Here is a 23,748-nt window from a genome sequence, read left to right on the forward strand (position 1 = left end):
CTCTGTCAAAAATAAACATTTTTTAAAAAATTTTTAAAAAAATAAAGGAAGGGAAACCATCACGTCTGTAAGAAAAGGTCTAGGCCTCTCTGGAGGCAAAGGAACTTTAAAAAATGTAAAGTTATGTTGTTTAACATAAGCTGAAATTTGAAAGAAATCCAAAAGACATAAATCTGAAAACGCTATCCAAAAGATGTAATATAAGCAGAAATTTAAAATTAAGGGCACAATCTTAGAAATACTCTTCTGAATATTTCATCGTTGCCTAAGGTCTCTCTTAGCACTTTCTGGCCAAAACATCTCTCTCCTTCATGAAATTAAATTCTGAATTTGTTGTGGCCACAGCTGACCTGTCTTGGACCAGAGTACTTTAGTACTGCCTTGGAGGAGTAGACTGAGCCACAAGGAACCAGGTTTGAGGCCACGCTTTAACTGCTTCTTGGCCATCAGAATTTGAGCACACGCTGTGCCCTTGTTCTTTTTGTGAACCAGTTTCCTCATTTATAAAACAAGGCTGACGATCCCCTGCTTGTCTTGGTTACTGCTGGGAGCTAATGAATGTCACTGTGTCGGAAAACTGCAATACATTCCCTAAGTAAATGTCTCATTTTAAAATATACCGCATAGATAAATTATAGAAAAGTGAATGGATAAAATACTTTAATTGCAGCCAGACTTTTTTTTTTCTGATGTAAAAGCTGCCCATTTGGACTTAGCCCTATAGGACACAGGTGAGGTAGCAGTCATGTTATCAAAAATGACATTAAAATGCTCTGACTCATTGTGTTTGGCAAGGATATTTTGGGCATAGGTTGTTTTTAGCTCTCCCTTACTGCTCACCAGTGAGTACTGGCTTGTCTAGAACATACTGAGTTTAGTTTTTGTGTGTGTCAGGCTTTGGTTTTTGTTTATTTTTACAACTCAGGAGGGGGAGGAGCAGCAGTGGTTTCCTACCCATGAAAAATAGCCTCTTACATTTCCCTATAAGTTCCTCCGTCCTCACCAAAAAGTAGGTACCAAGCAGGAGCATTCAAGACAAGTATCAGAAGGCCATTTGGATTAGGGACAACTAATACACAGAGCATCATATTCAGATTTCCAACTGAAATATATAGAAAAATATGTTATTACTTTATGCTGAATAATGCATTTGCAAAGCATTCTTTGGTTTGGGAACATTGCCCATTAACATTTCAGGAGGACCTTGGGCCACTGTGTTTCCAGGGATGTGTTTGTGATGGTAGCTGAGGGAGAGGAGATGCAGGGACCCCAAGTTCATTAACCTTTTCCTCAGAGAAGTTCATTTACCAGCTCTGGTCCACAAAGAAGGGAATGATTGTTTTCTGTGTTTCTGTTCTACTGCCTGGCTTTCTTGCTCTCAATTGAGAAATGTTGGCCTGGATTAAATTCAGCTTAGATAACCCAGATCTGGCATACATTTTTACTTTGCTTTGGTAGTGTTTATGACCTCATTTTTCTTCTTGGGGAGCATACAGTTATCCCTATTAATAAACTGGATGTCTGAAAATTCACTAATAGAAAATATTAAGAGTGGGGGAAATTACTGATGAAACCAGCAACTCCTATGCCCATTTTCCAGGTTCCTTTCTGCACCAGTGGGGCCTGATAAAGAGCCAGCAGGAACAGCCAAAAAGCAGAGAGCTATCCTTTATGCTAGATAGGCTTTGAGGAAATGTTAATTTATTTTAACTCCCAAAAGGGAACTGGTGATGGAAATGACATCTTGTAACAGACATATTCTATGAGGTGTTTTGATACCCAGCATGCCTTGAAAACAGAACCCCCTAATTCTTCAGGGGGTGTCTATGTGACACAGCGGGAAGAAGCTTCAGTTTTAAATTCAGTCTGTTACAGGCTTTCCAAAGCAGCATATCTCTGATTATAAAATGTAAATCTATAAGGAAATAAGGATTCTATATACAAAATCTCAGCTTACATACAACTTTACTTCTCAAATCGTTTTTATGGCAAGAAAGCTATGTTTGACCACTTCTAAAAGGTTAACTACTGCACTTTCATCACTTTCTAAAAATCCTTGACTCAAATTACTTTAATCACAGAATTAGAAGTGTTTGAAGCTATGTTTTCTGAAACAGTCTAAAGACTCCTGAATCTTTTGCCATTTTTACAGGCTGCTGTAAATACGCTTGATGGCATCGGCTTCTTCTTTATCAAGGATGCCCTTCTCCACGTAAGCATCAGCTTGTTGGTTGATGAAGTCCCTCATCTTTGAAAGGTCATAATCTGGAAAATATCGTCAGAATGTCATGAGCAGAGATAGGAAAGAGACATCCCCTTATAGTGATTGCCATGAACTAAGAAGCGTTTTATACAAAAACACAACTACTATTCCATCGCAGTCTTTCACATCAGAAGACATATTAGAAGTTGGCATTTTTTCAGTCTTTACAGTTTAAAATCGTGTTTATGTATATTGTCTCATTTGTTGTCCATGATCGCACCTGCAAGGTGTTCAGGTAGGGAGTATCACCATCATTTGACCATGGGGAGAACAGGCCCATAGACCATGGCTTTGAAAACTTAATATTTATACCAATCACCTGGGGGCTCTTACAGATTTGTATCAGTAGGTCCGAGGCAGAGGTCCAGATCCTGCATTTTAAATACGCTCCCAGGAGATATTGCTGCTGCTGGTCTGGGAATCACACTTGGGGAGACAATATCCTAAAGCTTAAGTACCTTCAAGGTCACACAGTAAGAGTTACAAATAGAACCAGGTGTTTTGATTTTCTGTAATTGTTATACAGGTTAAGTTCCTGTTGATGTGACAACCCATTTTTTTTTTCCAAATTAAGAATTACCATTGGGGCACCTGAGTGGCTCAGTCGGTTGAGGGTTCGACTTTGGCTCAGGCCATGATCTCACAGTTTGTGGGTTTGAGCCCCAAGAGCCTGCTTCAGATTCTGCGTCTCTCTCTCTCTCTGCCCTCCCCTGCTTGTGCTCTGTCTCTCTCTGTCTCAAAAATAAATACTAAAAAAAAAAGAAAGAAAGAAAGAAAAAGAATGACAACAATTTTCACACTATCTGAATTATATGCATGGAGGAAAAATGCACAGAGCTTTTTTATTTTATAAAGAGAAACTGCTTTGTGGTTCTGTCCTAATTAAACAAAAAATCTGTGTAAACCATCAAACCACCCATCAAAAGCAAAGAGATCCTCAAGTAAGGAGGACACCTGTGGCATTTTTCTGAAAGCTTAAAACCCACATCCTTCCTTGATGCTCATTGTTTTAAAAAATGAAAAATAAACACAAAAATAAAATTTAAATAACCTGAATTCTATTAATCATAAATAACCAGAGTTAGTATTTTGTTATATATATAAGCAAAAAAAATAAAAAAATATATGTATGTATATTTTGCTTTTCAAATATATCTATCTCAACCCAGAATTAAGATCACAGTATAATATACAACCTTATTAACAATTTTCTTTCACTCTACACAGTAAGCATCAATATTTTCCCGAAACACCACTTAATGGCTATGTACAATGCATCCTATGGAGGGTACCAAAATTTATGGCACACATCCCTCAGGGCTGGACATGGGGGTCTTCCACATCACAGCGTACCTGGGGAGATTCCCCCCAGATTCTGAGTTGCCTGAAGCTGAGTTCCTTGAGGACAGTGCCATTCACCTTGGCTATAGCCGCCGCTAGAAGAGAGCCCTGCCTTCTGTCAGTTTGTAAAGGAAAAAAAAAAAAAAAAAAGGAAAGGGGGTAACAGAAGCTCAGAGCACCCCATGAAAGGAAAACTATAAAGAACATCTCTATAAGTGCCAGGTGTTTATCATATCAAATGAGCTGAGGCTCAGATAAAGCCGGTTTCCTCTCAACCAAGAGAGGCATTTGCTCCCATTAGGGCTTTGCCTTGAAGATTAAAGACATAACTGCCAGCCAGGGCACTTTACACCCATCATCTGATATGCTGCTCGCAAAACTCCATGAGGTAAGCATTAGTATCCCCATTTCAGAGATGAAGAAACGGGACAGAGGAGGGAAGTCACTTGCTTGGGTCATGGTAGAGTCAGGTTCTGAACCCAGGTCTGTCTGTCACTGCCCTGAACCACCCTGTGGCCTTGAAGTAATGAACGTGAAGCCACTAACAGGTGTAGAACAAATGTTCAGTAAGCGCTTGGGTTTTGTTGTTGGCTTTTATTTTCCCTGTCAGGACAAAACAGAATCAAGCTGCACATATGATTTGTGTGCTGATTCCTTACAAGCTGATTCCAGTCTCATAGGGCACAAAGAGGCGCCTCTTAATTATCACCAGCTCAAATTAATACTGGCTTTTCTGAGTTGGCTGCAGGGTCAACATCTTTAGTGGGACGAAAGACAGCTCAAGGGCAGATGTGAAGAGGTCTGGGTGATTCGAATGGACAAACAGGAAAGTATTTTGCTTTCTTTTGAAATGGAAAAACTGTATCGTTAAGACAGCTCTCACTGTGCGCCGTAGGAAAACTAGCTGGCTGTTAGATTACACAAGTCAGTAGTCACGTTGCTAATCTTAAAAATATGTTTTAAGGTTGTTAGGCTTAAAAGAAAAAAGGGCTGTGATTCATTTTTTTAAAAGTACAGGCTTTTTTTTTTTTTAAGGGTGCATAAAGTTTTATCATCCTTCTCAGCATCACATCACATGGACCTCCCTTTCCTGGCTCTGGGAAGGAGAGGCAGGTTACCCAGACCCCTGCCCAGCAAAGGGCATGAGCAGAGGTTAAGGAAGGTCAGAACTAACAGAGCTACTGGACTTCCTGCTCACACAGCTGCAGCCACTGTGTGACCCTAGGAAGGAGATCCACCGGCTTTAAGAGATGACCTAGGTCAAGCAGAGCACATATGAAGGCAATGGAGGAAAAGCTGTCTGCTTCTGTCTTCAGGGGGGTATACTGTACATCACCCTCACTTCCTGAGGGCAGAAGGGAGCATCAAACTCAATACCGTCATTTTGAAATTTGCTCACAGAGCCTTGGAGATGCAAGCACCAGGGTTCCATGCTTGACTAGGTTGATCATTTCTGGAAGTTGAAGATTATATTGCAGGATGTTGCGGGTTATGACCGGGAGTGTGATTCATGTTAATCAGTGAAAGAAATAACATAAGTATTCCAAATTGTTGGACCATCAAATTAACATTGGTTTCAGAATGCATTTTGGTACTTTCTGTATTACATTCATTCTAAGATAAACATTTTTTATTGTATATTTTTAAAAATTTTTTTATGTTTATTTTTGAGAGAGACAGAGCATGAGCAGGGAAGGGGCAGAGAGAGAGGGAGACACGGGATCTAAAGCAGCCTCCAGGCTCTGAGTTGTCAGCACAGAGCCTGAAGCAGGGCTCAAACTCATGAACTGTGAGATCATGACCTGAGCCAAAGTCAGACACTTAACCATCTGAGCCACCCAGGCGCCCCATTTTTTAAAAGTCTTTACAGTCACTGATGGCATGTTATAACTTTTCTTCCTTAGTGGTACCTGAAACAATGGTTCATTCGTCAATCAGTGACAGATTTGATGTAATATGGTTCATGTGAATTTTAATGGAACTGATAGCCTGGAAATTCACATTATTTTGAGTCAAATAAACTATGTGTGAAAAGCTGATAATTATTTCCATTTCACTGAATTTAACAAGACCATAGGCTAAAGAGGAACTGAAAATACCTCTTTCTCCCATTGTGCTCTCTCTATCAGTGGTCCTCAAACTTAGCTACACAGTGGAATCATGGGGAGGGGGTTAAAAATACTGATGCCTGCATCCCTTTCTTTGAGTTTCTGCTGTAGTGGTCCTGAGATGTGACCTGGACGTCAGGACATGTAAGAGCTCTGCAGGTGATTTGGATGCACTTTCAAGTTGGAAAACACCCCTCATCTCACTTTAAAAGCATCCTTTGGCAACTGCTCAGCCAGACACCTGGGAGTCATACTGGACTCATCTGTATCCATTGCTGTCAAGTTTCTCCCTTCTTTATTTCCTCTGCCTTGCCTTGGTTTAAGCCCCATAATTTCTGCTCCAGATCTTTGCCTTCAATCTCTGTCCAATCCCCTGGGGTCCTATTTCTTCGATCTACAGCCACACTGCTGCCAGAGAGATTTCTCAGTTCTTAACCTAATTAAGTCCTAATTTAAGTTCCCCTGGCTAAAACTTACCTCCTTTGCAGGACACGCAAGTACCTTCCTGATCTGGCTGCTACCCACCTCCCACCTCTGGCTGCCGATCCTTCCCACAGATACCCAGTGTTCCTGGGAAACTGGGTGGCTTCAGTTCCCAGAACACATGACTCTCTTTCGTCCTTTTATGTCTTGGGCCCAGTGTTTCCTCTGCATCCACCTCTCATTGCTCAGCTTTCCAACAAAGGCTTTCCTGCAATCCTTTCTCCCAGTGCTATGCATCCTTGTAAGGAGATGTGCCCCCCACCTTTGTAGCACTGCACCTGTCTATGATAGCGCCAACCAGGCTTTAGTGGTGCTGGGAGCAGGCTTTAGTGGTAGCTTTAGTGGTGCTGGGAGCTCCTTGGGGGTCAGGGAGGGCAAGGGGAAGCTGCATCTTACATTTGCATATCTCTGGTACTCAGAACAGAACAGTCTTGTTCTGTGTTTTAAGTGAGTGACTGCTTTTGTAATTGCAGGGTCCATCTAATATGTGGTCAAAAAATTCCCTTTTTAGAAAATACTCCAAGGGGGCTCTGGGTGTCTCAGTTGGTTGAGCGTCTGACTCTTGATCTCAGATCAGGTCATGATCTCACAGTTTGTGAGTTCGAGCCCCGTGTTGGGGTTGGAATTGCTTGGAATTGCTTGGATTTCTTTGGATTTCCAAGTAGGTTCCATGTTGACAGTGTGGAACCTGCTTGGAATTCTCCCTTTTCCTCTCTCTCTTTCTCTCTCTGCCACTCATGCTGTTTCTCTCTCTCAAAATAAATAAACTTAAAAAACTTATGAAAATAAATACTCCAAGAAAAGGGCAAAATATTGATAATTATTGAAGGTGGTTGGTGGATACATGGGGATTCATTATACTATTCTCTCTACTTTTGTTTGATACATTTTATAATAAAATGTAAAAGAAAAGGCCTTTGCCCAAGAGGTGGCTTTGAAAAATAAGAGAAATGGAGATTCTATTCCTGTATCCTGGAGTGTTTTTGGACTCTGACAGGAGACTTTAGCCCAGTTTGACTGTGGGAAACTTTATTTAACAAGAACCCCTGACAAATGGGTGAGGTTGGCAGTTTGCAACCATACTAAATCCTTACCTTCTTTATTTCCTTTTTTGTCGTGTTTCTTCAGCCACTCAATATTTTTTCTGATGGCTTCCAAATAGGCTTCCGTTTTCCCTGGAAAAGGGAAAAAAAACTCATAGCAAATACTCATAAAATATCACTGCATCTCTTTTTAAAGACCACACTCTTGTTCAGAACCATAAATGCTGGACTCATCAACCACTTGTGAGGTGGAATCCATAACAAAATAGTGTGCATATTTGGGTGGGGGATGTTGAGGAGAAAGGGTAGAGATGAGATTCCAGGACACAGGACCAGGCAGGCTAGTAAGTGTCAAGGAGCCATTATTCACACACACATAACTACAGTCTCATGTCTTGGCAGAGAAGAGTTTTGATTCAGTTAACTGGATAGGTGAACAGTTCTTAGACTGCATCATTTCTGGTTAGGAATGGTTCTTCCAGTTCTTCCAACTGGTTAGGAGTATTCTCAGGTCAAGAATTAAATCAGAGTGGCAGATCCTGAAAAGACTCCATCACCAAATAAGTCATGTTAAGGAAGTCCAAATCTGTGGCTTAGTGTAGGCTGCTATACAAGTCTTCTGCCCAATCTGGCAGGGAGCGTGTGACAACTCAGATGAAGAGATGACCTGGGCCTCATTTCAAGGTTTGGGTATGAACCTTAGAACTCATTCTAGTAAAACTCCCCTGGATATAAACATTCTCCCACGAGCCTCGAGTGTTGTGAGAGAAGTGCCTGCTCTGTGGTGCCCTTCACGTACATTGTTGTCTGCAAGTGGGCGTTACCATCCACTGTGAGATGAGGAAACTAACACCCAGAGAGGCTAAGCGACTTGTCTGAGGCCACACAGGAAATAACAGAAGTAGAATTTGGACTCTAGTCTTCCCAAACTTCTGCTACCTGCACTATCTGAAAGCAAAGTCTATCTTCAGTCACAGACACTGATGTAGCCTTGTTCTGTCTCAAGGAAACCAGCCATCTCTGAAACCAGGTGAGGTCCCTAGTGCCCAGAGTGTCTGCACCAAGGGACCAGGTAGTCTGGAGAATTCTGAGTGGCCTAAGAAAGGAAGCCTTCGAAGTCCAGGGGCTCTGCAAGAATCAATGGCTGCCAAAGCTCTGTGTGGTAACCACCCATTCTGAGCCCCCTTTGAGCCCTGTTACCTCTAGTCTATTCCCCAGACTTTTTGGTTGAGTTACCTGTGTTCTTATGATGTGCCAAGGGCTGTGCTTTGTGCTCCAAAATGCAGTATCTCTTTTACTCTTCACAACAACCTTTTAAAGGCAGTCCCATTTCATCCCCATTTTACAGATGAAGAAACCAAGACATAGAGAGATAAAGTAATATGCTGAAGGTCATATGGCTAGTAAGTTGTAGAGCCAGGGGTGAACCTGGGTGCATTTAACTACAGTCCATGAACAATAACACTGCCTTAGGATTTGCTGATGTTCCAATTTCCACTACTGCATTTACCTAAGTGACCTCCTGAGCATCCTTCTTCCTGATCTTGTAAGCCTACTCTTGCCTCACCGGTGGGGATCCATGTTATGTGGACCCCAAAGAAGCACAGAGAAGATCTTTTGCAAAAGGGTTAAGTGGACAAAAGAAGAGATCTACAATTTTCAGCCCCTATTCACTTCAGTCAACTGTATAAAAAAAAGTCTTGATTTCAGTGCTTTGTTTTTAAGAATGTTAGAGCACGTGGAAGACCAATGTCCTAGCTGATGTCATAACATTTTAGTACAGCGAATATAGGAATATTCATTGTCTGTTGCCTGTTTGTTGAGAAGGTCAATTGCATTTGTTAACATAAAAACACTGTTCTCTGTTTCAAATTAATTCAGTTAGAAAAGGCATTTTGAACAAAGAAATCTTAGTGTAGACTATTTCTAGAGAATGCAACTGAAGTGTTTAAATCAAAGTAGTGGGTCTCATAGGGCTTTAACAAATAGATAATTTGTCATTAGCATATTAAGTAATTAGGGCTTCTGAAACTTTTACGAATGTTTGAAAATAGTCTTGTTCTTTAAATAATGTTAAGCATTCGTGCCACAATATTATTTATGATACATCATAATATTGGAGGCTTATTTGAGAAAAGGAAAACCTGAGCTTAGTCTCTGTGTAAATGTGGTGTTAAAAATTCTGAATTAGGAGAATGAAGGTTTGGGGTTTTTGCCATAATGTAGCAGACATTGTTGCTTCCCCACCCCATGTCTCCCTTATTCCAGATATGCTATATATTCCTTATATCCCTATATGATATATCCTTATGTCCTTATACTCCTTATATGATATATTCCTTATATCTCAGGAACATTCCATACAGCCTCCCAGAGATCCTCAGTGGGAAGCCCCAGTTGCCCACAGCTGAAGCCCACTAGTGAAACCACTTTCTATGGGCTTCTCTCCTTTCCCTGTCTCATGTATCTATGCCCCCAGTGGTCATCTCCCGATTAAATTAGACCGCAACTCCTTCTCTCAGGGTCTGCTTCAGAAGGAACCCAGCCTAAGGCAGTTTGAAAAAGGGGACTCGGCATCATCTTGTTAGGTTGCCTTTTGCTCAGGAACTAATTTTCTATAAAAATATTAATTTTTAAAAAGTATGAAATGCACAAGAAGCAATTTTATCCACTATATTGATATTACCAACCCATAACAGAGAATGAGTTTACTGCAGCTTGAAGAAAACTATACTGCAATTCATTTAAAAACGAAACTACTATCTTGTAGATCATAACATATGATTATGACAGTTTCTGTAATTTAAAATAGAACCCCCCATCACCCTCATCCCCCTTTCTGCTTTATTTTTATCCATAGCACTTATCATTTTCTACTGAATCATATAGCCTATGTAAATTTATTTTTTGTCTTCCCCCTTAGAAATATTTCTTGTTTGCTGATATGCTCCCATGCCTAGAATAAAGCTGGACACAGAATAGTCTATCAATAAATATTTGTTGAATAAAGTAAATGGGTAAATGGGCAAAGTCTTCTTATATAGAAACCAAATCATAATAAGAAAATATATTAAAAATTTTTAAAGTATTTATTTATTTATTTTGAGAGAGAGAGACAGAGACAGAGACAGCGCCAGTGGGGTAGGGGCAGAGAAAGAAGGGGAGAGAGAATCCCAAGCAGGCTCTGCACTGCCAGCACAGGGCCTGACTCGAACTCATGAAACTGCAAGAACATGACCTGAGCCAAAATCAAGAGTTGGATGCTTAACCAACTGAGCCACCCAGGTGCCCCGAAGATACAATTTTTTAAAGTATAAATGGCATAGATTTCTTTTTCCTTAACAAAAATGAATTGTTTATTTGAATTCTGAATTTAAGTGATAGCAGAAACAGTTTAAAATATCTACAAATGTGCTAGACATAGTCTATCTGTATGTTATTTAATCTTCACAGAGCTCTATGAAAGAAGCGTTATTAGTTCCAATTTTACTCATGAAGGAACTAAGGCTCAGGGAAATTAAGTGACATGCCCAGGGGGACACAGCTGAGTAACGGTCAGAGCCTGGTCTTGAACCAGAATGAATCTGGAGCCTCTACTGAGTGTAGCTGGGTGAGATTCACCTTTTAGACTAGAATGATTTAGTGCCTGTTGTTATTACCAAACTGGGCAGAAAGGTAGTGGTTCTCAAACTTGGCTGCACAGGAGAATCATTTAGGGAATCATTAAAAAATCCTGATGCCGGTCATGATCTCACAACTCCTGGGATCAAGCCCTGCATTCAGTTCTGCACTGACAGCACAAATCCTGCTTGGGATTCTCTCTCTCTCTCTCTCTCTCTCCCTCTCTCTGCCCCTTCCCTGCTTATGCTCGCTCTCTCTCTCTCTCAAAATTAATAAATAAACTTTTAAAAACATTAAAAAAATCCTGATGCCAAGGCTACTCCTCATATGAATCAAATTAGAATATCCTGAGGTAGGGACCGAGCATCATTTTTAAAAAATGGTCCTGAAGTGATTCCAATGTGGGGCAAAGTTTGGGAACCACTGCCATCAGTACTGAGATCTCCACAAGTTTACTGGAGCATTGGTAACAAGGTGAATAAAATCAGGTGTTCCTCTGCTCTTGGAGAGAAGCAGCTGGTTCCTATTTACATTTCCTCCTGTCAGGAGCTGTAAAGCAAACGTTTTATTTACACAGTGTGCAGTAAAAGCCCATGAGAGTCCACTTTGGAAAGCTGGGCTATTTTTTTCAAATATATTTCAGTTTCCTTTGGAAAAAATAGCTCATGGCTGAGGTAATATGGCACAAGCTTTAAAACATATGCTGAAGCAGATGGGAAGAGGGCCAGAATCAAGACGCAGCCCTCCTTTTCTGGCTGTTCTGGTTTTCAGCACTGCAAAGAAATACCCTTTTTTTATCCACGAATTTGTCCTTACTGTGATATGTTGACCTGATCTGCCCACCCCTAAAGCCCCATTAGAAAACAACAACAACAAAACATTGTAGAAATCAATAGAATTAACCTATTGAATTCTGGACATACTAAAGATAGTAGATCTTCTAAAGAGTGCTTATAAAAATTAAGTTTGATATGCTTAAAGTTCTGTAAAGATTACATGATTACAGTTTTGAACGGTATAAAACAAAGTAAGTAATAATGGTATCATGGATGCCAACATGGGCCTCAGAGCCATTCAGTGTAAGAATTTCTGTACATTGATGACATTTTACATGCCCCAAAGAAAATACTCAGACTGAGTACTGGATAGGAGTCAAGGGACAAGGGTTCAAGGTCTGGCTCTGACACTCTTTGGCTATGGATCATGGGTGAATCACTTCATCTTCTGAGCCTTGGTTTATTTATTTATAATTTAGGGGTGAATTCTAAAAAGAAGGTTCATGGTTTCTACATATGGGAAGAAACACTCCTTTGCTATCCTCAAAAAACCTGTGTTGATGGTAGGTCTCCTGCGCCTGGACTTAGCTCTTGGCATCCTTCCTGACTCACAGGGGAGAAGACTGTACTTACTATTTTGGGACATTGTTAGCAGAATGGCTTGGGGCTTGAATAAAAGGCACAAATTGTTTCCTCTTATGTTGCTTTAAAAATAACAGCATCCACATGAGTTAGCCATTTATTAATTAAATAGGCTACCTTTTCTGGTTTCTGTAAGGAAGATATGGGAATAATAGAATATTTAGGTGAAAGCTATCAGAGATCACTTTTTTCACCTATTTCCATAATCTGGCCATAAACTTGACAAATGATAGCAATGGAATGACTTTTTGAGTATGTTAATACTTATCTTATCCTTTGGATGGTTTTTTAAAAAAGATTTTCAGTGACTCATAGAGCAGAAGTAAATGAGTAAACATCGAATTGGCAAATAGATCCATACTTAGATCATGGAATAAAGTTTTAAAGTACTTTTTCTTTAGTCTCCAGAGAGCAATTTACTTGAAAAATTAGGTAATTTTATAAATATGGTTGAAATTAAAATAAATATGATTTCATTGGCATACCCCTAAATTTAGGAATAATTATGGAATCATTCAAATGACTGTACCAATTAGAAATCAGTATTTTAAAAGATTATTCTTTTTTTGTTTATTTATTTATTTTGAGAGAAAGAGAGAATGAGCGTGAGTGTGGGGGAGAGGCAGAGAGAGAGAAAGAGAGAGAATCCCAAGCATGGAGCCCAACTTGGGGCTCAATCTCACAAACTGTAAGATCATGACCCAAGCTGAAATCAAGATCCAGCCACTTAACTGAGCCACCCAGGCACCACAAAAGATTATTCTTTTTTTTTTTTTATGTCTATTTATTTTTAAGAAAGAGAGTGCGTGTGCAAGCCGGGGAGGGGTAGGGAGAGGGAGACACAGGATCTGAAGCAGGCTCTGCACTGAGAGCAGAAAGCCTGATGTGGGGCTCAATATTATGAACTGTGAGATCATGACCTGAGCCAAAGTTGGACACTCAACTTACTGAGACACCCAGGAGCTCCCCTAAAAGATTATTCTTAATGTGAATCCCTGTAGAATACAGGACTTTCAATAGTCTAACTCAATCATATTCAAAGGTGGATGTGCCACTTTTCATTATTGGTAATTAAATTGGACTTTTTTTTTTTACATTAAACCTAAAACAAGAGGCATGGAAACATGCTGTGTAAATTGAAGCCTGAGATAAACTGAGGGTGTTATTATTCCCATGCTCACTATTATTCCTATTCCTCACAGGGTCCAGCATATGCTTGGCATGATTAATAAATATTTGCTGTGGTTCGATGGGGCCATCGCCCCACATTGCAAGACCAAAACAGATTCTTTACAGACTTTTCTGACAATGTGTTCTGCTTATAATTATTGTTTGAAGTGGTTTTATCTGGATCATTACCTCATCCCTTGCTCTGCCCTGTAATGTCTTCCAACTTTCTCTCTGTTCTGCATGCTCCTGACTCATCGATAAGGGAGATACATGTGCATGTATGTAGCTTGTGTTAGGCTTGCCTACATATGGGTTAAGAACATTCTAAAATCATTTCAAAGCTTGCTTGAGTCCTCAGAGGTCAGCATTTGTTCTTATATTACTTCAATAGGTCTACTTCCTGAGCATGGTGCCAGGCATGCCATCAGAATACATGTGTATTTATAGCTGAATAAATGTCTCAGAAAACCCAGTAAGTCCTGCTTTTACCCACATGGATGCCTTTATTTTTCTGCCTAGGGGCAATAGGTGTTGTCTCAGTGGTTCTATAACAGAAACAAAATATCCTTGAGAAAAGTGCCAGCAAAGCAATCGTCAATACAAAGGTATGAGTCATAACATGCCCTTTGGGGATTCAATTTGTTTTCAAGAAATGTTGGCCCTTGGTTTAAGCTAAGGTTGGTGTTTTCTAAATTGTACTGAAATCAGTTTTCCTTATCTCAGAGTAACAGGGGTCAGGGGTAGTATGAATAAATTCAATCTCCAAATAATGGAGAGGGGACTAATTTTAGCCCCAATCCCTACCCTCTTCCTAATGTTTCAGGAGGGCCATGACAAACAGTAACACTAAATGGATGGAGTTTTACTCTTTTCTCTCCCCCTTAGTATCTGATGGAATTCCTAATGAGAAAAGAAATCTAACCTCATCATTAGCCTTTAAACACTCACATCCTAAATAGGAATAGGAGACTACCAAGAATCAACTCCTTCAGATTTCTTTTTTTACACAATGTTTTCCTAAAACAAGCAAAGATACCTGTCAGCATCCATTCCCAGGGATATTTGCATAGTGATAGAAAGTGTTGTCTTCAGCACTGAGCATGCCGCCTCTGCCAGTCAAAGGACTTAGATGATGGCTTACTGTCTTCAGGAAATATAGTCATTACACATGGGTTACTCCTGGAGGAGATGACCTAGGCATGCTGGTTTTCTGTGGGGCTGAACTGCAGTGCTCTGTGCGGCCCAGTTCCTGGCTTTCTTTCTCAGGCTACAGGACCACTCTTTTCTTGGTTAGCTATCTATCAAAAGTTTACCACTCACCTTCCACCTCACATCCATTAGCACTGATGAGGATTTAGAGAAATTGGAACCCTTGCACACTCTTTGTGTGTGTGTGTGTGGGGGGGGAATGTAAAAATGTACAGCTGCTGTGGAAAACAGTATGGTGTCTCCTCAAAAAATTAAAAGTAGAATTAACATATGGTATAGCAATTCCACTTCAGGGAATATTCCCCCAAAACTGAGTGCAGGGTCTTGGGGAGATATTTGTACAGCCATACTGATGACAGCCAAAAGGTGGAAGCAACCTAAGCATCCATAGACAAATGGATGGGTAGATAAACAAAATGGGGTATGTATATACATATAATGGAATATTATATAGCTCTAAAAAGGAAGGAAATTCTAACATATGCTACAACAGAGATGATCATTAAGGACATTATGTTAAGTGAAATAAGCTAGTCACACAAGCACACATACTATATAATTCCACTCATATGAAGTACCTACAATAGATTCACAGAGACAGAATGTAGAATGGTGGTTGCCAGGGGCTGAAGAGGGAGGGGAATCAGAAGTTTTATTTGACGTGTATAGAATTTCAGTTTTGCAGATGAGAAGAGTTCTGGAAATAGATGGTAGTGATAGTAACACAATAATATGAATGTACTTAATGCCACTAAATTATACACTTAAAAATGGTTAGTATGACCACTTTTGTTATGTGTATTTTGCTATAATTTTTTTAAAAGACATTTAAAAAAGTTTACCATTCATCCAAAGTAGACCTAGGGAAGTATCAAGGCAGTGTGACTGGTCTAAGAGTCAGTTAACATGGCATGTATATTACCAATTCCCCCTTCTTATGCCCATGACAAACATTATTAATTAATTATTCCCAAGTTCTTTCCTCCTGAGCCCAGAGGAAACATCATAACCTTTCTCAACACAGGCTACTACACCCAACAATTAGAATTGATACATCAGCTATGTTGATGTAGGAGAGAATCGTGACGGTCTATGAAATCTGCACTAGAGAAAAAAAATACAATAATATAAAGCCTTGTTAGATAGGAAAAATCAACATGAACTTGATATATTAAGAAAAAATATATTTTTCCTCTGTCTCAAAAAAGTCCCAGTAACTGGAACAGAAGCAGTTCTCTGGGCCCACATTACTACTCATTTGAACCTATATAACTCAGGTTCAGATCTCTATATTTTCTACAAAAAGTAACTAAAAATCTTTGAAGAGGAATTTGTTTTAATCTTGGGATGAGAAAATTCAGTGGGTCTAGAATACCCTGTTGTTGCCAGAGAGCAAAGATACTTTAAAAATACTGGGCATAGTGCTAAAAGGATAAAGGAGGGACAGAGGAACTCCTACAGCCCAAGCGATACCAATTGGAGCATAAAATCACTACCACCACCACCATCATCATCATTGTCATCATCATCTTACATAAATGGAAAAGATTGACATGAAGTGTCAACAAAGGTAGTTGTGATATAAAGGGGAAGTTGTTGGTAATTTTTTGCTGTTAGTAAGTTACAAGGTATTAAATACATAGCTAGTTTTTTTTTTTTTAACAATATACAGATACTGTTAAACAGGATCTATTATCAAACATGAATGTGAACTTGTTTCTATCTATATGAGCAGCAAAGACCAGGAACCTGTAAATAGGCCAAGCAGTCCCTTCAAAATTAAGAGCTATACCATGAACATGACCAGCTTTTGTGGTCTCATAGCATCCAGAAAGGAATGAGCAAAGTCCATCAGTTCATTGCCACTAATGATTATACATAATAAATAATGAAAGGAGAGCCCAATGGTGTATCTTCAGATGATAAATTAGCTGAATGTCACACCTCCCCTGCCCTCGAGAGACAGCGCGGACCCACTCCCTCATTTCCTAGGGAATAAAACCTCTAGATGACCCTGCTAATGAGACACTGATAGGACAGACATATGTAACATTCCAATTATACCAAAGAGGTCAATATATCATAATGACATAAAAATAGGTTTAAGTCATCTGTTCACAACTTTGGGTATAGACAGTTTCAGAAGATAGATATATTTTCCATGGTATAACTAGCACACTTCATAGTAAAAGGGGCTTGAACCACTGGCCTATACAACCAGATCCTCATCCTGATCTGAAATCAAAGGGTTAACAACTTAGACCTTGCATCCTCATAAGGTCTTTTTCTTTTTCTTTCTTTCTCCGCCCTCTGTGCCCCTTCCCCTGCCCAGGATCTTTTTCTTTAAGGGTGTAGTAAATTCTCTAAAATCCTGGGAAGAAGTAAATTTTGTATCACATAAACTTACTAAGCCAGAAAAAAATTGGACCTCAGGAATGTGTAAGAATAACAATAAAAACATAAGTTTTGTAATTATTGGGCTCATTTAATGTGTGCTTTTTGCTTTTAAAGACATTTAGGTTATTTAAGGAAATTTGATATATTGGATTTATGATTTTTAATCAGGTCCTTAAGAGTGTCACATTTCTATCATTGTAAATGATTAAGGAAATATGCTCTGTTAAATGTGTAAATTTTGATTACTTTCTTAAATAAGTAACATTTAGAGGAATGTTAATTATGTTTAAAGAAATATTGCTTAATGAGTTAATAAATCAGATTAGACACTAAACAATGCACAATGGTCATAAGCATTCCTCTCCAAGCACAAAAGTCCATTGGACAGTTAAGCCCATCAGAAGATAAAACCAATTTGCCATTCTCAGAGACTCAAGGCCATTAAAAAAGATTGCTATTCAGATAAAGATACCATGTGCTGAATCTCTCCTCTACAGATGGTGCTGATTTCGCAGATTTGGTGGGGTGTGCATTTTTGATCAACCTGTGTGGTGAAATTTTTTGCTTCCCCCACTTTCATTGCCAACTTAGAGCTGTTAATTCCGTACCTTTTGGCTCATCCGTCTTTCCTCTTGGGTTATCAGCTTTTGTGGAATCTTTCAAGGCTCCATATTCCTTTTCCATCTTAGCTGCTTCTTCCTTAGTACTATCTGTTTCTTCATGACTCTTTTCTGATGGTGCTGTAATCAGATTGAGCACTGTTGTTAGAACCCTATTTCCTATCCATTAACCAATCTGTAATGTAGAAATAAATTTGTTGAAAGGGTACAGCGTAAGGTCAGATCATTTTTCTTTTCTTTTTTTTTTTTTTTTAACGTTTATTTATTTTTGAGACAGAGAGAGACAGAGCATGAACGGGGGAGGGTCAGAGAGAGGGAGACACAGAATCTGAAACAGGCTCCAGGCTCTGAGCTGTCAGCACAGAGCCTGACGCGGGGCTCGAACTCACAGACTGCAAGATCATGACCTGAGCCGAAGTCGGACGCTTAACCGACTGAGCCACCCAGGCGCCCCAGGTCGGATCATTTTTCAAGCTGAAAGCGATCTTAGTGATTGTCTAATCTAGTGATTGTCCAGCTTCCTTCCCCCATTTCACAGACGAGGAAACTGAGGCCCAGAATGGGAGAGATATGCACCGAGTTAGCAAAAGAGCTGGGCCAAAGCGCCAACTTTCCAGATTTTGGTTTAGTGTTCTTTCCCTTCTGCTACTGTGTCATTAGAACATAGATTATTTTCCTTACTATAATCAAGGTAGCCAATGAAGTGGCATATGTCAGTTCCCAAAGTAAGTTTGAGTCTTCATTTCGAAGTAAAATAACTTGGTTGTTGTTCAACCTCTCCATGATGTTGTATTTTTGAACAACATTCTATGAGTAGCACCTAAGAATTTGGGGCTATCGCAGGACTTCTTTCCTCTGCCTCTTTCTTCACATTCCCTTATCCCTGGTTACCCTAATGCATAGAGGAGAGTTGGACCCTTGCTGTCAAGATGGGATAATCTTTGCTCACTTGACACTTAAAAATAACTAATTTCCATATCAATTATACTTCAAAAAAAAAAAAAAGTGAGGGGACAAGAGTTGAAAAAAACTGTATTTCCTTCTGGCTATCTTCTATTGAATTTTAAAAAGTCATAAACCTTAAAGTAGCTAACCACTTGAAAACAATTGCAATGTATCCCTGTTGTAAATAAAATAGGAAACATCAAGCAGTCTAACAAAAAGCTTTGTTTTTTTTTCAGTAAAAACATTATTACTATAGAAAAAAAAAGAAAAAAGAAATGAGTCAGTTACTCTCATTATGAAAACCTCCACTAGTGCTACGATCTCTCTGTATTAAAAAAATTTTTTTTAATATTTTATTTATTTTTGAGCATCAGAGTGTGAGTGGGGGAGAGACCAAGAGAGAGAGGGGAATAGAAGATCTGAAACAGGCTCTGTGCTGACAGCAGCAAGCCTGATGCGGGGTTCAAACTCACAAACTGTGAGATCATGACCTGAGCTGATGTCAGACGCTCAACCGACTGAGCCACCCAGGTGCCCCTCTCTATATTTTTTGATGCGTAATTTTTCTCCATAGTTGCAGTATAATTTTGTCACTTTCTTTTGTCATTAACATCATCACAGAAGGATGTTTCCAGGTTATTGAAAATTACTTGAAAACATCATTTTAAAAGGCTATATAGTATTCCATCAAATATATGTACACAACTGCTGTGAAAGGGACACAAAATCGTGCTTAAGAACTTGTGATCCTTCCTCTTTTTGTTCCTCCCTCCCCCCCTCAAAGCAGGCTCCTTTGCACAGCTTGTTTCTGTGTTGTATTGGGTGGAAATGCAGAAGTGAAGAAACCAAGAGGGGGAATCACACAACATAGGGGCATAGACTATCTCAGAGGAGAGAAAAGACTTGGGAGGCGAGAGCCAGTGGAGTAGACAGGTGACCAGGGATAGTGGTCTGGAGAAACTGTGCTCTTGGGAGAGAAAAAAATACTGAAAGGAAAATTTCATGTATGTAGGAAATTTCATGATGTAGCCTCCTCCTTTTCCCATAAGCCACCTCCTAAGAATCTTCAGGAAAGACCTACATTTCTTTTCAATGCTTTTTGGGGTCAGATTTCTATGCTGAGACTAGCCACAAAATAGCCAAGGTTATAGCTACTTAATCCTATCGTAGGATTTCAGATTTTAAAACTTTTGAAATCTCTAATTATTTATCAATGTTTATTAAAGCAATTATTTACCACTCAAAGGGTTATTGTGCTCAAAGGTAGAAAAATAGTTAAATAAATCATACCTGGAAAAAGTTTGCTCTTATTGTCAGTAACATTTTTTTCTAGCTTGTTCTTGGTCTGAAGAGCAATAGTTTCATCCAAGTTTTCTGGAGTGAGGAAGAGAAAAAATATAATTTTATTTTCTGAAGGATGATATCAACTGTTTAATCCTTACCAGAAATATCACAACGTAATTCCACAATATTAACACTGCAATTAAGATACTTTGATATGGATTTTATTTCTAGGAATCTACTATTCCGTACTATTTGGGATCCTTAATTCAGCCTCCTATTCAGTTAATTGCAGAAGCCTCTTCCACATCTCTGTGGCCACTGCTAGAACATGTCCGGGGTTGAAGCCTTTAATGGACACCTGTGGTCTGGGCCTCCTCAACACTTTCTGTAACTATACCTTGGTTTTCCTTTAGAGAACGCAGACCATTCCCATTCTCGACATATTTGCCTCAAGTGGGGAGTAATAACCCAGGCCTGGTTCCTCAGGGTCTACACCCACCCTGGGCTGAGTGATTGGTTCAAAGAGGAGCATGTGATACAAGGCAGGCCAATGAGATTCAATGCTAGGACCACTGGGAGAAAGAAGCTCTTTTCCTGCCAGGATTCCTGTACTGTGAGGATGGAGATTGCCAACCATCTTTTTTTTTTTCATAGGGGAGCAGCTTGTCTAGAATGAATCAACATATGGAAAGTCAGTGCTGGGAGATGGGGAGGGATAGATTCCTAACACTGTTGGTGGACTTTACAAACCCAAAGTCAAACTATCCCCATCCCTGGACTCCTCAGTTACTTGAGGCGATGAATTCCCTTCCCACTGCCATACTGAAAAGCACAGCTATAAGTAGTAGTGGAAATATCTACCTTGTACCTAAGCCTTGTGGCATTTCTAATCTATTTCCATAGGATAAATGACTTAAGTATGGAATTTCTGAGTTACAGGGTATTGGTATGAAGCAATGATTGATCTGAAACAATGTCTTTGATCTACTGTTGAATTAAATAGGCCACAAAGTACTATGTATAACATGAGCCCATTTTTTTTTAATTTTTTTTTTCAACGTTTATTTATTTTTGGGACAGAGAGAGACAGAGCATGAACGGGGGAGGGGCAGAGAGAGAGGGAGACACAGAATCGGAAACAGGCTCCAGGCTCTGAGCCATCAGCCCAGAGCCCGACGCGGGGCTCGAACTCACGGACCGCGAGATCGTGACCTGGCTGAAGTCGGACGCTTAACCGACTGCGCCACCCAGGCGCCCCCCCATTTTTTTTTAAACAAGATAAAACAAAGAAAGAGATGACAAAGGTACATGGGTGCACATACACACACATACACACACAGAAAAACATCTGAACAGGTACAAATAGACTGTCACCTGGGTGCTGGTATCATGAGTGACTTTTTTTTACTTCTTTTTTAACATAATTTTGCACTGACTGATTTTTTTAAATGAATATGTTCTTTTATAATGAGAAAAAAACAGTAAAACTATCTTCATGTGGAAAAAAAATTGAGTTCATAGAGAGTAATTCTGAATTATTTTGTCCTATGAGATTTTCTCTTCTGTTTAATCTTCCTCTTCTATCAGAGATCAGAGTAAGGGGCTGTGAGGTCACCTTCCCCAAAGGACATCATAGATAAATGGTACTTATTGATTAACTAGACCAAGCAGGAAAACCAAAGGCTTTAAAAAACAAAACAAAACAAAACAAAACAAAACAACCTGCATGCACAAAGAACATCCAAGCTTATGCACAAAGCTCAAAGAATCAAAGGTCAGCAAACTTTTTCTCCAAAGGGCCAGATGGTAAATATTTCTGGCTTTGTGGGCCATATGGTCTCTGTTGCAACTATTCAACTCTGCCATTGTAGCACAAAAGCAGCCATAGACAACACTGAAACAAAGGAATGTGGCTGTGTGCCAATAAAACTTCATTTATGGACACTAAAGTGTGAATTTTATATAGTTTTCTTTTTTTAATTAAAAAAATACTGTATTTGTTTAAGTAATCTTTACACCCTCTGTGGGGCTCGAACTCACAACCCCAAGATCAAGAGTCTCACACTCTACTGACTGAGCCAGCCAGGTGCCCCTTTATATAGTTTTCTAGTGTCACGAACTACTATTCTTTTTTTATATTTTTTTCAACCATTTAAAAACGTAAAAGTAATTCTTAGCTGGTGTGCTATAGAAAAATAGGCAATGGGCCAGATTTGATCCATGGGCAGTAGTTTACCAGCCCCATTATAGTTCACAACATCCTTTATTTTACAAATGTAGAAACTGAGGCCCAGCTAGGTGAGTGCCTTGCCCCATGGGACAAAACTGGTCTGTGGCAGAACTGGACCAGGAGGCACAACTTCTGCAGCCTAATCCAGACCTCACTGGCTAAAATCAACTCTTTTAGTCCTGACTATCCAAAAACAATTGAAAAAAAAGAGGTCAAATTTTAATAAAATGGTCTCCATGGAGATATTAGAAAATGTTAATAAGACAAAATGAAATGTTTATACTCAAGCTGCTTCTATAAAGAATTGAAAACTCCTGGTTAATTTTATTTGTATGCATTATCAAGCTGGACAATTCTGGTTACTCAGACGATTCAGACTGTTTTGGCATGAATGATAAAATTTGTGAGGTAGTTATTGCCAAATCCCTAATTGACTTTGGACAGTGAAAACTATCATAGTAAAAACAAAACAGATTGGACTCTCACCAAGGTAGGAAACACCTTCTTCTGGAGATATTGTGCCATACTTTACCATCATCTTCACAAAGTCAATCAAGGTTTTCATGATCGTAATCAGTGTTTCTTTCTCTTTCGCCTCTTTTTCTATATAAAAGGACAAAATAATTTTTAAAAAACTAGTGGAGTATAGCTTCCTCTTTCAGTGTCAATTTATGAAGTACAGCATCTGATTGAAATATTTCTCTCTACATTTATAGCTGAAACCACATATATTTAATTTATAAAAAGTGTAATAAGACTTGGGCATTGGGAGCTGGAATTGGGAATATAGGATAATGTATAGATGTACTGAACTTCTTCAGAAATGGGCAATTATAACTTTTCTAAAAAGATGTACTTTAATCTAAAATATTTTACTAATAGATGATAAAGAGACAGTTTGCAACCTGAGGTAATATGAAATCAAAAAGGAAATTGTAAGATTGGTGACCCACCAATTTTTATTTACTCAGGCTATATGTTTTTGAAGGCAAGAATGGCCTGTTTTCATTAATCAAACTTAATATTTGAAAATAAAAACATACATGTATCTTTATTTTTTTAATGTGAGGTTGACTTTTTAATAGCAGTATATATTGCTTTCTAGACTTTATTTCATTTGAAAGAATATATGCATGTACTAAAAATATTCCAACAGTATAGAAGTAAATAATAGTGAAAATAACATTTTCTTCCTATCCCCCAACTCCTACCCCCTGCAGGTAACCACTATTAACTGTTTCTTGGGAACTCTTCATATTTGACATACTGTTCTGCATCTTGATAGAAAATGGCTGATCATTCCATAGTTGTTCAGAATATATAACTATGTATATTTATTATTTACATCTACATATATATACATACACATATATGTGTATGTGTATATATATACATATATATATATATACATATATATATATATAAAAATTCTAAAATTAAAAAAAATTTCCATTTTTGAAGAAAGGTGCTAGAGGAGAGCCCATTTTCCCTATTCTTTGAGTGGCCATGAGGATTTCTTCTAAATACTCCTAGCCTTTCCCTCCATCTTTTCATCCGTCCCACAGAGAAGTTGGTAGGCAATGGGCATTACTCTACATTTCTTGACTGATAGGGAT

General features: G+C 39.0%; 1 protein-coding gene across 1 annotated transcript in view; it reads right to left on the reverse strand.

Moving 5' to 3' along the window:
- Window positions 1-1,679: 1,679 nt before the first annotated feature.
- The window catches only part of SCG3 (secretogranin III), a 34,672-nt gene continuing 12,603 nt past the window's right edge, over window positions 1,680-23,748 (reverse strand). The window contains exons 8-12 of the mRNA XM_045449741.1: window positions 22,619-22,735; window positions 19,909-19,992; window positions 17,662-17,793; window positions 7,290-7,370; window positions 1,680-2,265 (exon numbers count right to left, since the gene is read on the reverse strand). Of these exons, the coding sequence (XP_045305697.1) occupies window positions 2,147-2,265; window positions 7,290-7,370; window positions 17,662-17,793; window positions 19,909-19,992; window positions 22,619-22,735 (533 nt within the window). The 3' untranslated portion in view covers window positions 1,680-2,146. The remainder of the gene's footprint in view (window positions 2,266-7,289; window positions 7,371-17,661; window positions 17,794-19,908; window positions 19,993-22,618; window positions 22,736-23,748) is intronic.

Source organism: Leopardus geoffroyi, chromosome B3 (assembly GCF_018350155.1).
Source record: "Leopardus geoffroyi isolate Oge1 chromosome B3, O.geoffroyi_Oge1_pat1.0, whole genome shotgun sequence".
Taxonomy (NCBI): Eukaryota; Metazoa; Chordata; class Mammalia; order Carnivora; family Felidae; genus Leopardus; species Leopardus geoffroyi.